General features: G+C 37.3%; 1 protein-coding gene across 1 annotated transcript; it reads left to right on the top strand.

Moving 5' to 3' along the window:
- The first annotated feature begins 5,724 nt into the window (after positions 1-5,724).
- Positions 5,725-13,353, top strand: TMEM126A (transmembrane protein 126A). Its single transcript, XM_017661960.3, has 5 exons — positions 5,725-5,884; positions 7,845-7,940; positions 11,111-11,304; positions 12,406-12,520; positions 13,122-13,353. Exons 2-5 carry the CDS (start codon positions 7,852-7,854, stop codon positions 13,312-13,314), a joined length of 591 nt encoding a protein of 196 aa, XP_017517449.1. The 5' UTR covers positions 5,725-5,884; positions 7,845-7,851; the 3' UTR covers positions 13,315-13,353.
- The last annotated feature ends 408 nt before the right edge of the window (positions 13,354-13,761 follow it).

Here is a 13,761-nt window from a genome sequence, read left to right as displayed (position 1 = left end):
TTACAAACACAATCTAAAGGTTCTTTTTTTCTCCTCCTTTTTCTTCCTCCTTCATTCTTTATATATTAGGTATCATATTCTGTATTCTTTGTCTATCCCTTGATTGACTTTGGGGATAGTTAATTTAATTTTGCATTTGCTTAGTAATTACCTGTTCTACTTTCTTTACTGTGGTTTTACTACCTCTGGTGACAGCTGTTAAACCTTAGGAACACTTCCATCTATAGCAGTCCCTCAAAAATACACTGTAGAGACAGTTTGTGGTAGGTAAATTCTCTCAGCTTTTGCTTATCTGGAAATTGTTTAGCCCTCCTTCAAATTTTAATGATAATCTTGCTAGATAAAGTAATCTTGGTTTGAGGCCCTTCTGCTTCATTGCATTAAATACATCATGCCACTCCCTTCTGGCATGTAAGGTTTCTGCTGAGAAGTCTGATGATAGCCTGATGAGTTTTCCTTTGTATGTGATCTTATTTCTCTCTCTGGCTGCTTTTAATAGTCTGTTCTTATCCTTGATCTTTGCCATTTTAATTATTATATGTCTTGGTGTTGTCTTCCTTGGGTCCCTTATGTTGGAAGATCTGTGCAGCTCCATGGCCTGAGAGAGTATCTCCTTCCCCAAATTGGGGAAGTTTTCAGCAATTACTTCCTCAAAGACACTTTCTATCCCTTTTTCTCTCACTTCTTCTGGTATCCCTATAATGTGAATATTGTTCCATTTGGATTGGTTCCCCCAGTTCTCTCAATATTCTTGCATTCTTAGAGATCCATTTTTCTCTCTGTGCCTCAGCTTCTTTGTATTCCTCCTCTCTAGTTTCTATTTCATTTATCATCTCCTCCACCATATCTAATCTGCTTTTAATACCCTCCATTGTGCTTTTCAATGATTGGATCTCTGACTGGAATTCATTCCTGAGTTCTTGAATATTTTTCTGTACCTCCATGAGCATGTTAATGATTTTTATTTTGAAATCCCTTTCAGGAAGATTCATGAGGTTGATGTCATTTAAATCTTTCTCAGGAGTTGTATTCATAATTTTACTTTAAACCAGGTTCCTTTGGCATTTTATAGTTGCATATGGCACCCTCTAGTGCCTACAGCTCTACTCTCTGGAGCTGCTCAGCCCCTGAAGCAATGTCTGGGGTCACAGGGGAGCAGTATTGGTACCTAAGGGGAGGAAAAAGCTGTTTCCTGCTTCCCGGCTGCTATGCCTGTCTGCACTGCCTGAGCCACTGCGCCGAGCACACAGGTATAAGCCTCTATGCTTTGCATTTGTTGTTGCTGTAGACAGGTCTTTCCTCTGGCTGGCCTAATGCCAGGGTAGGGTTTGCCAGTTTGCAAGCCAGGTGGGGCTGGCCGGGAGAAACATGCAGTAGGCTGTGTATCGTGGAGGGGGTCCTTAGAGCTATGTAGTCAGCCAGGAGCTGTAGCGCCTGAAGATTGTGAAAGATCCCAACTTGCTGGGCAGAGTGCACCTGGACAATTTTGTCTACCTGTCCTTTCTCCTGAGCAGTAAGCTCTGTGCAATCCTTGCACCTGTAGCAGTCCTCTTTCTGTTAGGACGTCTCTCAGACTTACTGCCTTTCTTTTGTCCCAGAGCAGCCATATATAGATCCCTGCTTTCCACAAGTGGCTGGAATCTCAGTCTCTCCAGGAATTCTGCCTGTCTTAGCTTTCCAACCCCCTAGTCACAAGAGTACCATGCAAGCACCATGAAATGTAGGTTTGCCTGAGCAGATCTCCAGAGTTAGGTATTCAGCAGTCCCAGGCCTCCATTCCCTCCCTGCTCTGTTTCTCTTCCTCCTGCCGGTGAGCTGAGGTGGGGGAAGGGCTTGGGTCTCCCAGGGCCATGGCTTTGGTACATTACTCTGTTCTGTGAGGTTTATTCTTTTCTCCAGGTGTATGCAGTTTGGGGTAGTACTCTTTCCTGTTGCTCTTTCAGGATTAGTTGTATTAATTTTATTTTCATATTATATGTGGTTTTAGGAGGCAGCCTCTGTCTCACCTCTCATGATGCCGTCTTTAATCCTCTGACCTCCTTTCACTCCCCCTACCCTTTTTATGACTCTAGCCCAATGAAGAAGGAGTAGGCAAAAACTCTAAACTACCACTTACTCCCTACAAGTGATTAAACTACGTATTTGCCCATCTTCTGCCTGAAGAACCAGCTTCCAATGAACCTGCACTCAGGTGCTGGCTGAGATCCTCCCCTTTGGGACACTGATTGATCTTGCCACACCCTCAAGTGCTGAGAACCACTAAGAACAAAAAACATGACTTGGATAATCACAAAGGTTTCAGAAACAACCAGGAAAACAAGCTGGGCTAATAGATTAGATTGATATCCTCATGAGACATGGACAGCCAGATGCAAAAGGGAAAACCTAACCCCTATCTCATACTATATACAAAAATCAATTCAAAATGTATTGAAGACTTAAATTTAAGACCTGAAGCCCTAATACTTCTAGAAGAAAACACAGGGAGTAAACTCCACGACATTAGTCTGGATAATGATTTTCTAGATTTGATACTAAGAGCAAAGGCAAAAAGAACAAAATAAATAAGTAGGACTACATCAAAGTAAAAAGCTTCTGTATCAAAATGGAAAAGATCAACAAAAGGAAAAAACAACCTACTGAATGAGAGAAAATATTTGCAAACCATATACCTGATAAGTACCCAAAAATGTATGAGTATGAGGAATTCATACAACTCAATAGCAGAAAAACATATATATATATATGATTAAAATGGGCAGAGGATCTGAATGGATATTTTTTCCCAAGAAGACATACAAAGGCCAACAGGTACATGAAAATATGCTTGACATCATTAATAATTAGGTAAATGCAAATCAAAACCACAGTGAGATATCACCACACACCTATTATAGTATCTAACCTGAAAAAGAAAAGAAATAATAAGTACTGGTGAGGATGTGGAGAAAAGGGCATCTTTGTGCACTGTTGGTGGAAATGTAAATTGGTACAACCACTAAGGAAAATATGGAGTTTCCTCAAAAAATTAAAAAGATAACCGCAATAACAATATTATCCAGCAATCCCACTTCTGAATACATAGCCAAAGGAAATGAAACATGATATTGAAAATCTGTACCCTGTGTTTACTACAGCATTATTCACAACCAAGATATTATATATAGTATATATATATATATATATGTAATTTATAATATTATGATGTTGCATATAATATTATGCTTGGATAATTGGAATAATATGATACAATGATGTGTTATACATAGACACAGATATGTATAGAGTAATATTACTCAGTCATAAGAAAGAAGAAAACCCTGTTATATGTAACAACACAGATGGACCTTGAAGGCATTATGCTAAGTGAAACAAGACAGACATACAAATGAAAATATTTCAACAAGTGCTTAATTTAGTGGGCATAGAGTTTTAGTGTTGTAAGATGAAAACATTCTAGAGATCTGTTGTATAACAATGTAAATATAGTTAACACTATTGAACGTATACACTTAGAAATGGTTAACATGGAGAACAATGATTTTACCAGGATTTTAAAAACTAAGCCTAGTAAGTTTTAGACTTGCAGAATGTGAATAAATTCACCACCAGATAATTCACATTCTAATAAACATTAAGGAGAATACTTCAGGTAGAAAAAAGTGATACCAGATGGATCTACTACAAAATAAGAGGACTAGACATGACATATGTGGATAAACATAAATTCTCTTATTTTTAAAAATTCTTTCAATGACAACTACTGAAATAAAAAAATGACTATGTATTGTGTGGTTTATAACATACACATAAATAAATGTATGATAACAATAATACAAAGACTGAGAAGAAATGAAAGTATACTGTTGTAATATTCTTACATTATATGTAAAGTGGTATAGTATTACTTGAAAGAAGATTGTGTTAAGTTAAAGAAGTTATTGTGGGTTGAACTGTGAAAACATATTCCAAAATGTATTTTCAAATTCTAATCTCTAGTACCTATAAGTATGCTTTTATGAAGAAATAGGGTCTTTGCAAATGTAATCAAGTTAAGATGAGGTATATGGATTAGAGTAAACCCTTAACAAATGACTGGTGTCCTGTAAGACAAGAGAAATTTAGGTACACAGACACACCCAGAAGGAAAATGGCCATATGAAGCCACAAAGACATGGGTAAACACCATATGAAGATAGAAACAGACTGGAGCAGTGTGTCTAGAGCTAAGAAACACCAAGGATTGCCAGCCACCACCAGAAGCTAGCAGAGAAGCATGGAACAGATTGTTCTTCAGCACTACCAATAGGAACAAACCCTGCCATTATTGATTTCAGACTTCTAGCCTCCAAAACATTGAGTGATTAAATTTGTTTTAAGCCACTCTATTTGTGGTCTTTCTTACAGTGGCCTAAGGAAACTTAATACAGATGTAGAGTACATGCTAACACAACATTTCAATTTTTTAAAAGAATTATAGCTAATAGGCCAACACAGTAATAAAGTGGAATAAAAAATATTCAACTAGTCCAAAAAATAATAATAAATCAGAAGAAAAAGGGGAATGTAGAACAGATGGGACAAATAGAAAACAAATAGCAAGATGATAGATTTAAACCCTAGAATATAAAAATCATATTAAATATAAATGGCCTAAACACTTCACTGGAAGTCAGAAATTGTCAGTTTAGATAAAAACCAAAATCCAGTCATCTACTGTCTACAAGAAGCCTGCATTAAATATAAAAACACAAACAGGTTAAAAGCAAAAGGATGAGAAAAGCTACATTATGGTAACATTAATCAAAAGCAAGTTGTTAGAGTGGCTATATTAATATTAAAGTAAATTGCAAAGTAAAAAATATTACAAAGGATTAAGAAAGCTATTTCTTAATCATTCAGGGATCAATTCATCCTAAATGTTTATACATATAATAATGGAGCTTCAAAATATATGAAGCAAGAAGAGCTGTCAGAACTTTCCAAAAGGGGAGAAATTCCCATAATAGGTAAAGATTTCAATAATCTCTTAATAATTGAAAACACAACTTTATAGAAAGTCAGAAAGACTAAAGAAGTCTCAAACAATGCTATCAACCAACTTTTGCTAATTGGCGTTTTAGAACACTTGGCACAAGAGCAGCATGTACATTCTTCATGAGGATGAGAACTGAGACACAGGTCTTCAGAGGCCTGGTTCAAGACTTCGGTTCTCAATTGTCCTGACTGCTGGAGCCACTCGGCACACTCGGGAAGCAGTTTTTCTTTCGCCACATCCACCCACTTATAAACAGTACTCGACAGTGCCAGGAATTCCAGGGTACCAGGAATCCTCAGAAAGAAGTCCTGCTTGCTCTTGAGATACTCAGGTTATGGGGGTGCAATCAGCCAGATCGCATCATGGCACAGGGAGCTAGAGATCCCAGGGTGAACAGGAAATGATGGAGCAAAGATACCTCAGCTCCTTTTCGACTTTTTAACTGAACACCCACCGTGTGCCAAGGGCTGTGCAGTTTTCTATATGCCCTGGGGTGGGCTGTAGTAGTCAGGAAGTCAAATAATCCGCCCAAGGTAGGTTTTCGGGGAAAGGACATGTTTAGGGTCACTCAACTTTCACCTCGAGAATTCACGATTTCCAGGATCACCCCTGGGAGGCGGCGGTCGGTTGTAAGGCGTGGGCCCCGCGCTCCCGAGCCCGTCCGCTCGGCGCGCAGCACCGCCCACGGCGGGAAGCCGCTCCGAGGAGTCGGCCGCGCCCCCGACTGCTGCGTCACGTGTCAGCCGAAAATGGCTGCGCCCGGGCAAGTCGAGCGGAGGCTGCAGTGACACCAGCGTGGCTCGGAAAGAACGGAGGCGGCCCCGGCCGCTCTGAAGAGCTCGTAAGGTACCGGCGCTCCGGGAAGGGATGCGGTAAACGCCCGGGTATCGGGAGAAGCACAGCGCGGGGACAGACTGCGCACCGACGGCGCGAGGAGGAGATCCCGGGACTGGGTCGGGGCGAGAGGGGGAGACGGCACTGACCGCCTCTTCACTTTCCACCCCAGAAGACCATATAGTTAAATTAAGCCCGTAGGAAAAGTTAATGTCTGCGTTCGAATTTAATACCGGGTTTACTGCCAATTTTCAGGGTCACTTTGGCCTAACAATTTTCAGAGGCCCCACTTTACGCATGGCCTGTCTGGGAGCCATCCTGAGTGACAGCAGGTAGCTAATGCAGAAGCCTTTTGAAATGCTTGTAGAATTTAAAAGTGGCATTGTCTTTGATAGAAGTTTAGTACTAATAACGAGAACACAATAGCCTACTGCGGCCTGCCGGGTCATAACTTCTACCGAATTAAGGGTGACGTTCGATTGCTACACCTTAGAAATGGCTCCTCACAGACCTCGGAACCTCACCGATACGCAGAGCATAGAACAGAAAACTAATGAGAGCATTAGGCCAGATTTTCTGAGGAAATAATTTATTTCAGACACACACACTGTACGCTTTATACTTAATTTGTAACATCTCTCTCCACACACTTCCAAAACAATTCAAAGCTCCTGTAGAGCAGAGATTGTGTCTATGTTATTGTAATGAATGCCCACAAAAAATTTGAATCCAGAAAACCTAGACTTAAATTTCAAAGCCAGCTCTGTACTTAGTGATTTTAAGTCTACAAATATCAAATTTCAGTGCAGTCACCATTTCCCAAGTGATCTTTTATCTAACAGATACCCAGTAAATGTTTGTTACTGTTGTAAATTAATCTTGTACCGAAATGTCTGATAATGAACCAAGACAATCTAGTATCATAAAACCATGTTGTCCTTTGCTGTTATTTCTGAAATTTTGCTTAACTCTGCTACCCTGAAATCTTGTTTAATGAGCTAAGTCTTCAGGCTAAATTCATCATTCACCATCTCCCTACTCTGACATTCATCCCAATTAGTGCAGCAGTCAATAAACTACTCTATGGACTAGATGGAGCCTAACACTTTTTTCTGAATGGCCAGCCAGCTAAAAGGGGTTTTATATTTTTTAAAGTTATTTAAAAAAAGAAAAAATATATTCGAGAAAGACCATATATGACCCGCAAAGCCTAAAATACTATCTGGCCCTTGAGAGAAGTTTGCTGACTTATGCTAGAGAGTATACCTTTAAGTGAAATTGCTGGTATATCGGTGTCTTTCCCACAGTGGTACACCCAAATTGGGTAGTTTATGCTTGCACCCGCAGCAGGTGAGTTTTGGTAACCCCACCCCCACCCCCATCTTGCCAGTATGATTGAAATTGTCAGGTTTTTATTGTAGCTAACCTAGGTACATATTTGTATCTCTTAAAACTGGTTTTAATTTCTATTTCCCTGATGATAGTGAGGGTAAGCATGTTTCTCTGTTTACTGGCTGTTTATTGTGAAGTGCCTGTTCAAACTTTTGGTCAATTTTTCTACTGGGTTGCTTGCCCTTGTCTTGTTTATTTGTTCTTCTTTGTATATTCTGGGTACTAACTCCTCCTTTGTCAGTTATACTGCAAACATTTCTCTCTGCTGATGAACACAAGTTATTTGAATTAATGTTAGTTTTTTATGTCTTATATTTAGTGCTATTGCAAATTAATATTTTTAAGGGTTATAAAGGTATTCCATATTTCCTAGTCTGTTTCGCTTCTTGTGCTTTTGTTTCTAATTCACTTAGAATTTCTTTTAATATGTACATATGCATTGATTTTTTCAAATTATAAATTCAAGCCATAGCTAATTCTTTTAAAATTAAATATTTATGGTCATCAGGATTTTTATAAGCCCTTTTGTTGTTTTTCTAAAGATATACATTATTCAAAAATGATACTTAAATTTTTTAAGGCTCAAGATGGAAAATCATGAACCAGATGCTGTCAAAGAAAACTTAATTTTCAATATCATAGCCAGAAAAATTAACCAACTTCCAGAAGCAGACAGGTAAGATTTAAAAGTTAAAAATATCTTAATTTAAAAATGTCTTGAACCATGTGTAGTTTTTATCATTGGTTCATTATCTCAAATTTATTTGGTTTGAAATAACATAAAATGTCAGAAGAAAACTGAGTTATTTTTCTTGCCTTGATGAGAAACCCAAGACTTAGAGAGATAAGCCATTTTGCTTTAAGTCAAGGATAGGAACTTATTTCTTTGGACATTTCTAATACAGTTCCCAGTTTTTGCATTTAGCTTATAATCAAATGGAAATATTTAGACTCATTTAAATAGCAAACGTTAAAATAGCTTTTAAATTGTCTTCTTTCACTATGCTCACCAGTCTAAAAGAGTGCCATGTAACATACATAGCTAGACAAAGGAATGTCAGAGAAATGGGCTCATGACTAAAAGATCCTTAAGATACTATTAAATAGAAAAAGGTTAAGTAGGAACCATACTGAACTTTGAAGACAATACTGAGTGAACTACAGTGCACTTCCACAAAATGTTCTTAGACCTTGGCAAGAACCCGTCCATTTAAACTGTAAATCTAAGACTAAAAAGGAGCCAGCCTGTGGAAGAGGGAGGGACAGTATCTCACGCAGAGGAGATGGCATGTGCCTAGGCCACAGGATGACAGTTTGTCATGTTTAATTAATGTTACTGAAATACAGCGGAAGTAGGCATAAAGTTGAAGGAACAGAGTTTTAAGTAAGGAATGATATGATCCAGTTAACATTTCTAAAGAACATTCCATTGCTTTTTGGCAAACAGATGTAAAGTAGGAGAGAAAAATAAGACCACCAATAGAAATACTGGCATAGTAATCCTAGTGAGTAGACAGTAGGGTGGTTGCCTGAAATGAAAAATGGACTTCAAATACTTTTTGGAAGTGTTATCTCACTGTATGTCAACAAGGGAAAACCTATAAACCAAGGGCAGTAATAAGAACTTGGTGAGACTTCATAAACTGTATATCCTACTCCCCTTTGCCCTAACCACCCACATACTGTACATCCTTTGTTGTTTTCCTGGGATTACAAAAAAACTTTTCAAGCAAAAAAGAGCCTGTGTCCACATTCCCAGTCCAGCAAGGTGGGGAGAGCCAGAAAGACCGACACAAAGAATAACGCAGATAGTAGTAGCTTTAAAAAAATAAGCAGGCTCTGGCGTTGGGACTTTCACCAAATTAGAAAGAAGCAATGGCAAAGTAAGCTAGAACTGCAGAGCAAGCTTTAGGTTGGAAGTAATAAGCACCTCAACAGGGCAGATGACAGCATTTCCTCATCTTTGCTTTGTTCATTTTTCCTGTTCCTATTTTATCTATCCTGGTTCTCCTAATGCATCCCTTCTTGTATTATGTTAGATCCATTTAATAGTTATTTTTTAAATTCTTAGGTATATGAAATTTTAGTATCAAAAACTTCACTTTCTGATGTACAAAATAATTTCTTGTACCATGTATTTCATTGCCACTTGTTACAATTGATCTCATATTTCATGTTTCATTCATGTCTAGTTATTTTGTGTTTATGTCATGCCAAAAAGTCATGAGTTCTTAGTGTATAGGTACTTTTTTGGAACACTGACTAGCAAAGGGGCTGCTAGATAATAAGTTTCTACTTACTGAATCATTAACTAAAAATTGATTACAAGCCATAGAAATTTAAAATCTGGGTGGGAGACAGCAAACTTTGCTATTCAGATTCTAGTTGCATTCCTTGTTTTATTTACGTATTGTTAATATTTAACAATATATCAACATGTAATTATAATGGATAATTACATAATTTTAATTTATGTTAATATAAGATATATGTGGGCAACTTACCTGAGATTGATTCCTATGACTAAAATGAACTTGATGTATATTTCATAGGTTTAAGATAAAATAAGTATTTTAAAGGAAGTGCCTAAGTTTCCCATTCCCTTAACACTTACAGAAGTATCTTTCATTCATGTGTTTTCTGCTGTTGTTTAGTAGATTCTCTAGGCTCTTATCACTCTTTACATTATGATCTTACATGCAGTAAGTTTCTAAACTGCCTCTTGTTCTGCTATAACCATATTAATAGACTTCTGTTACATCTCATGTTTACATGTCTTTAATCCTGCAATAAACTATGAAAACATAAGTTAGAAGATTTTTTGTACCTTCAGCACCAAGTCTGCTGCATGTGGCAGGTATTTAATGATTGAATGAAACCACTATTATAATTGCAAAGTGACAGGTAAGAAACGTAGTATCTTATACAACATAGGAAGCCTAATTACAAATTCCTAAAAAAGCTGTTTTAGTGCCAACCCTAGAAGAAAGGGTATTGCATGGCTAGTTTGACTAAAGAGTCTTGAGACACCTGTGTTGAGTTGGCAAGGCAGGTAGGTGGTAAAAAAGTTAAGTGGTAGACTGAAGTCTGGAGTATTTTCATTATCCAGCATTAATTTAGGTATTTTCTTCCAAAACTAAAGAATTCATCGAACATACATTTTAAACTCACCTTGGCTTAACCAGTTCAACCACTATCTCAAAATATCAACTACTTCTTCTGTGTTTCAGTGGGTTGTTGTGCAGTATCTAGCATAGTCTCCCTTAAATGTCAGTACTCCTCCAACACCCCTGTCCCGCCTCAGATGCTTCAGGGAAGAGTGAAAGGAAGCGTGACCGCCACCTACTGAACGCCCTCTCCGTGTCAGATGCTACTGAAACCAAGATGAATATATCTTTGTGCCCATTGTCTTCGAAGTTGTTTACAGACTAGTAGAGAAGCCCGATATATAAATCGGTAATTATAGATAGGACCACCTTAAAATGTGTTGTGCTAGGCAAGTAAGTACTGTATATTATGGGAGCCCAGTGGGGAGGTATCCAAATCAGACTCTTCAGAAGCTCTTCCCTGCTATATAGTTGGGGGAAATTTCTATACCAATATCCTTTGCAAAGTCACAAAATACATTAAGCAAAATCTAAATGTATCACTGTATCCTTCAGTGTTGATCAAATTCAAAGCGTTTTAGAATAAAAATCTATGTGTAAAACAATGTCATATGGAGCTATAAGGGATAAATGTATCTTGTTATTCCTAAAATTCTGGTAAGTTCTGTAACATGCCTGAATTGTTGGGAGAGCTCACACACAGAACAGAAAAAAGTTACTATTTTTCTCACCCATTCAGAAATCTACTTGAACACGGATCAACATATATTGGACTTAATGCTGCTCTCTGTGGCCTAATAGCAAATAGTCTTTTTCGACGAACCTTGAATGTGACACAGGCTCGTATAGCTGCTGGCTTACCAATGGCAGTGATCCCATTTTTGACAGCGCATGTGTCATACAAAGGTTTTGTGAGTTTACCTTTGAGTACAGGTAAATTCCTATCACTATCACCACAGTTTGTTTTGGTATATATTAATTTGCACCTTACATTAATCCTTAAATATTAGTATCAAGTAGCTATTATATGTTGTAATGTAGTCAGTGCTTGGGTAAGATTTGAAACTTGCTAGCCTCTCTATGTAAAGTGGCAATTAATTCATAGTGGCATGGTCTGCCAAACAAGTAAAAAGCAGTTTTAAATACTTTAACTGTCCCACAGTGCATAGAGTAAGAAATATTTGGCAACTTGTAAAAGAAAAAAATGTGGCCTGCCTTAGTTTATAAAAATATTTTAGAGACGTTCCCTAAAGAGAGAAAGAAATGTATGGGAATAAGATGCTTTATGTTGTAAATCTCTTAAAACAGTAAATATACAAGAATTATCAAGTATATAAAGACATGATTACCTTTTGGCAGTTTACTCTATGTGCTGATCATAGCTAATCATGAAAAATTTTTTGATTAATAACTTCAAATATAAGTATTATTACTACAGGTGGTGGTGGGGAGGGAGGTAGTCCATTTAAATTCTCTTCCAACTGCTGCCCCAAATTTGTTTAAATTGGTTATTTTGCTTGAATCCCTACAATCAGTGTGGAAAGAATTTTTATGATCCAGGGCAACCTACTGTCCAATGAACTGACCAGAGTGAAAAACCTAAGTTACTTAGTTTTCTGTATTTCGTGTACCTTATGCTAATTTGGGATTGAATAAAGAATTTTACAAAAATAGTCAAACTATATAATGCAAAAATATAACAAGTACAGAATGTTAAAAAAGAAAATCCCATTGATGAAATTTCTTAAAAGACAAAAATACTAGCTCAGGTTTACTAATACAGGTGCAGAAAGTGAGAAAAGCACAGCGAATTTGTGATTATTCAAGATCAGAAAAACTAGAGGTTTTTCCTAAGATGGTTTTCAGTTATTCCTATTTTAGGTTCAATTACACCTTTTAATATGCTTTGTAAATTTGCATTTGTTGTATTACTGCCTGAAAATTTGAGTATTTGTATACATTAAGGGAACTGTGCATTTGTTGAATCTAGAAGTCTACTTGACTGTCATGTATTTCTACAAATTTATTTCCTAGGTGATTTGAATTGTGAAACCTGTACCATAACACGGGGTGGATTGGTTGGTCTTGTTTTTGGTGGTCTGTACCCCATTTTCTTGGCTTTACCTGTGAATGGTGGCCTAGCAGCCAGGTAGGATTTTCTCATAATCAGAAAAATTTTAATATATAAATGATTACCTAGAAAATGCACAACTTAAAACAGCAGGTATTTTCTCATTACCTTTTTGATGTGAAGGAGTTAATAAGACTTGTTTTTCCTTACACAATCAAATATAACTCTCAAGAATTTGATTCTAGCAATTTATCACACTGTACCTTTTGGGTGTGTAGTTAGGTCCTTAATTTGTCTATTGTATGCCATCTACAAAGCCAAGTAGTACTATGCCTAGCATGAAAGCTACATTATATGCTCAATGTTCTTAAGAGTTTGAGTACTTCCACTAAAGGAAAATTCTTCAGAAAATGTCTGGCTCTGAGCCAAAGTAATTGTTACTCTCTGGTGGCCTCACATTAAGCAGTCTATGCTGTATGATCCTCCAGAGGTGAAGTGGAAAAAGGGATAAAGAAAACAAAAGGACAGTTTTTGAGACTAACAGACATTGAAGAGAACAGTATTACTTTATCTAAAGTAGTTTTCTCTTAAGACTTCTGAAGTTAATATATATGGTACATAGGTTTGCCACTTCATAGAGCTATGTTTTCTAGTGAACTGTCTCCATGTTTTCTTACAGGTATAACTCAGCCCTGCTACCAGAGAAAGGAAACATCTTAACTTACTGGATCAGAATTTCTAAGCCTATCTTTAGAAGGATGGTATTTCCTGTTTTGCTTCAGACTGTGTTTGCAGCATACCTTGGGTCTAGACAATATAAAGTACTTATAAAAGCCCTTCAGTTACCTGAACCTGGACTAGAAATTCAGTGATTAAGCAAATGTATACACAAAAATAAAACCGTAAAACTACCTATGTCTAATGTATGAATAAACATACAGACCTGTAATTGATCACAAGGTAAAATTTTGAGACCTACAACAAAAGACTATACATGGCAATGAGAGGATAATGCTAGTAAAGGCTACCAAATCAAGAGTCTTGACTTCTCTAGTTTGCACAGGATGGTCTCTTCCACCTCACTGGCTCTACTCCTTTACATCAGGCAGTTGCCTGTAACAGGAAAAACTAACCATGAAGCAGTTTTCACTGAAGAACTCGTTAAGTCCAAAAAGGAATGAGAATGGCTGGAGGCAGGGGGAAGGGAATATCAGTACATCACAGCAAATGTTACTTCCACTTCATTTTTCCAATTCAGTGTTTCCATAGATATTAACCCATAGAATCTTAAAACATATAGCCTTCATCACTGAGAGATT

This window comes from Manis javanica, chromosome 11, assembly GCF_040802235.1.
Source record: "Manis javanica isolate MJ-LG chromosome 11, MJ_LKY, whole genome shotgun sequence".
NCBI classification, from domain to species: Eukaryota; Metazoa; Chordata; class Mammalia; order Pholidota; family Manidae; genus Manis; species Manis javanica.
The sequence above is the reverse complement of the archived record's forward strand: the minus strand, read 5'-3'. Positions and strand labels throughout refer to the sequence as shown.